General features: G+C 36.4%; 1 protein-coding gene across 1 annotated transcript; it reads right to left on the bottom strand.

The window, feature by feature from the left end:
• Positions 1-629: 629 nt before the first annotated feature.
• On the bottom strand, positions 630-3,789 carry LOC124623090 (NPC intracellular cholesterol transporter 1 homolog 1b-like). Its single transcript, XM_047148882.1, is given in 3 exon segments — positions 630-2,882; positions 2,982-3,603; positions 3,605-3,789. Coding segments are annotated over 3 exon segments (2,727 nt in total). The 3' UTR covers positions 630-962.
• Between the last annotated feature and the right edge of the window lie 344 nt (positions 3,790-4,133).

Consider the following 4,133-nt stretch of genomic DNA (forward strand, 5'->3'; position numbering starts at 1 on the left):
TTCTCATGTCATTGTAAATGATACACAGAAACACATTTACCTTTATTTAAAAAATTACATGGAGCAAACCATCTACCAATGTCCAAGGAAGCAAAGTAGAAAGATATTGTAAAGAATACAAGTTTTCGCATAATATATAAGTGAATAAACTGCTGAAACCTGTTTTGTTGATGTTCTCTAGAAACATTTTTTGTTCATGTTCTCCAAGATAAACTGTCAATGCAATATGGGCTGAAGATGGAAAACTGAATGACACCTAATATGAATTTCATATGCTGACTGCACTTCATAACACGTTTAAAACACCAAACATGACTGTATAGTTGTGAATTTCTGCAATTGATCTCAAACCTTAAAAACATAACATTTTACTTGCAATAAAAATGAATACACAAATTTATGTTCATCACTCTTGAGATGCAAATAAATGAGTGACATTCTGTAGCTCCACAAGCGGTATGCTCCAGAGTTTCTAGTACTCAATGACAAGCTGGCACAGTTATTTTTATCTTAAAGTGATGTTTCCATTTTACTGTCTGTATTTTAACAGAACTTTCATGACTATCATTGTAAAATCACACATATATGCCTGCATACAGTACCAAAATCTTTGAAAATTATTTGGGTGCTGTATAATAACTGGACTACAGTTGCTTGTGTTTTAAAATATTTAGGAACAGTGACACAAACATACACTAATCATCTACAGTTGGAGCTATAAAATACTGTGATTCCTGAATCAGAGCTCAGTGTGGCCATAACAAAAAAAATTCTTTTCACATTCCTTCCTTCGATGTACATTTAGTAGTCTACCTGGACTAACTCTTCCGTGGTTCTTAATGGTAAGTCTACACCAATGAGTATAGTAAGAAAGTATTTATGAGTATTTCTAACTCTTCTAGTACACTGGATAAATTCACGACAATATCCATCACAACCAAACATCATAAAATGTCAGTGAACTAGCTGCTGATTCTGCTGTCTCCTACAATTTCTGAATTTATCCGCACATTCCTGGGTACACTTTTAGTTCTCAAGGGACCAATATAACTTAGCAAAACAGGTAAGAAAATTAAACCATGTCCAGCTCCAAAAAGAATAATGAGAAGATACATTCTGAAGTAAAAAACCTGAAATATCTGAGAGTTTGCAAATGCTAAAACTGTTATGCCAACAAATTTCGTTAGTGTAATTCCAGAAAATACTGAGCTCCCAATATTAGTCAGTGAATCTGAGACTCTCAACACTCTATTGCTCTCATCTGAATGGATATAAAAATGTAGGAGATGTGAGCAAAATTCAACTGATATTCCAAGGGACAACACCAAGTTAATAAGTGAAACTGCATTCAGGGAGATGTGCCACCAGTACATTATTCCAGCAATGTCAACAACAATTGCAATTATTGTTAACATCAATATTAGAGCTGATGCTATATCAAAGCTCATTAAAACAAATGTCACAATGAAAATACCTGCAACAGAAATACCTAAGATTTTAAGTGTATCATGCCACATCGTTAGGTACTGTTCATAGAAAACATAAAAGACACTGTATGGAAAGACAATTACTTCTGAATCAACGCTGTTGTTTCTTAACACCTCATTTATTGCATTTGATATATTTGCTGACAGAGAAACTGCAGCCCCAAAAGCCTTATAATAATCTCTCGAACTTTTCAGAACTGTATGATAACTCATAAAATAACTGGCTCTAAACTCTGACAAAGTGCCATTATCAAACTTGTAGTTAACGGCACTAGAATATGAGCCATGACCAGCTTTCGCACATGTTGTTGTGGGATTGTCTTCCAGGAAATAAGGTAAATACTTTTTAAAATCTCCTGCTTGAGGACGATAATGGTTATCTAGCTTGATATCACAATATCAGCATTTAGTATAGTCATTTGGACAGAAGGAGCCATTATTGGGAAAATATTTACAACAGTTATCAATGCTACACCAATCAAAATAATCATCTATCCACGAAGTTGCTGGTCGAGCTATGTATGTGATATTTGGCTGCCTTGAAGCACTAAATATCTTAGTTGTAAGCGAGTTATGGTAACAATACTGACTGCCACAGAGGGAATTTTGTACAATATCTTGTGAGTAATCAATGTCCCCATCGACAACAAAATACACAGGAGGTCCAATGGACAAATAATTTTTCATAAACTCAAAATATTTTGATACATATGAATCCCTTGGCATAGACAATTCTTGATCCAGGCCCACTTCCAAATTGGGAATAAAAGCAATATTGAAACACAGAAATCCAAAGAAAGCAACAAACACAAAAGCCCGTACAGCTGAATTCATTAAGAATGGAACATATTTTGTTCTAAAAAATTCATACAGAACACCATCAGACGAAATGGAGTCTGACTGTGAGCTCTGCACACAACAACAGATATCAAAACGGTTGTCTTCTTGTCTGCGAGACTCCAATGCCAGTAAACTGACAAAGCAAGAAACCTGAAGGACAAAATCAACAAGAAGAGCAAAACCTGAATACATCGCAAATTCACGAACTGCTGGCATGCCTGATGCTGTTCCAAGAAAAAAGCACAAGCATTCAGCTAAAGTTGAAAGTAAAATGGACGGTCCTACATGTGACATAATGCGTCCAATGTGCTCTGCTTGACTCTCATTCTCAAAACGTTTGCTTCTCTGGTATGACTGCACAATAATAAACACATTATCTACACCTACAGCCAAAATAAGAAAAGGCATAACTTCAATAATAATCATAGTAACTGGGACGCGTATGTATCCAAAAAATCCTACAGATGCTGCTACTGATGCAAGAACAATAAGGACACCACCCAGCCCAAGTGAAATTTTTGCATTAATCAACAACAACGCAAAATCTTTCATTATCTTACTACACAAATTTGAATCCTCTCTATTCCTTCCTCCAGCTTGGGTGCTGTCTTCAAGCACATTTTCAGGGTTATTTGCCATTTTGGATCCTGTTACTTTACCTAAAGAAATAGCAACATACAAAATCATTGCCAGATAACTAATGAAAACTGTCTTTACATCTGCTGTTGAGCTGCGCTCCAATTCATCCTGAATTGATCGTTCTGCATTGAAAGCTACATCCATAAAGGGAGGTTTTGTTTGCATCCAGTTTCTCATAAACTCAATAAAAAGTTTCTCCCACTTCAGTGCTGGTTGCAGCGCTGTTTCATTTTCATAGTTCCAGACAACGAACGTAAGTATGAGAGCTGTGACATTCTCATAATTTGGATTCTCTGACAAACTATTTTCATCACTAAGAAACCCACCAACAGCAAGTGCAGGATCTACTGCTCCCCTAAAACGAGCTAAGCAATTGATATTATAAGGATTTTGACTACAAGTTTTGAAGTGATCCAAATAGTTTACAGTATAATTAGATTCCTCACTTGTAGAATTAAAAGTATCTAAGTCATCTTGGTAATAGCCCCATATACTTTGTACTGCACAGTCTGAAACCTGTGCAGGACCTGTAAAAAGAGATGTGAGAGGGGCAAAACAAATTTTTTCAAGACCGACACCATCAGATTGACCCAGCAATTCTATCTGTCTCTGAAGTTTATACACCTCTAACAGGAATGTTAAACACTGGACCAAAGTCCACAGGTCCATTAGATGTTTGATGAATTATTTTGTCAAGTCCTACTGTTGTAAGAATTATCTGTTCCATACGATAAAACGGTTCAAAGGTGACATCAAAATAGTTCTTTTCTACTCTTGCATTACTTCTGGGCAATACCCACAATTTAATTGGGATACTCGCCATTGTAGTGTTAGGCAGCTGGCTGTGAACAGCGCGTAGCGCTAGGCAGTTGGAGGTGAGCCGCCAGCAGTGGTGGATGTGGGGAGAGAGATGGCGGAGTATTGAAATTTGTCATGAACTGCTATATTTATATATGATGATATCAAGGTAAATACATTGTTTGTTCTCTACTAATATCTTTCATTTGCTAACTATCCCTATCAGTAGTTAGTGCCTTCCATAGTTTGAATCTTTTATTTAGCTGGCAGTAGTGGCGCTCGCTGTATTGCAGTAGCTTGAGCAGCGAAGATTTTTGTGAGGTAAGTGATTTGTGAAAGGTATAGTTTAATGTTAGTCAGGGCCATTCT

Source organism: Schistocerca americana, chromosome 7, assembly GCF_021461395.2.
Source record: "Schistocerca americana isolate TAMUIC-IGC-003095 chromosome 7, iqSchAmer2.1, whole genome shotgun sequence".
NCBI lineage: Eukaryota > Metazoa > Arthropoda > Insecta > Orthoptera > Acrididae > Schistocerca > Schistocerca americana.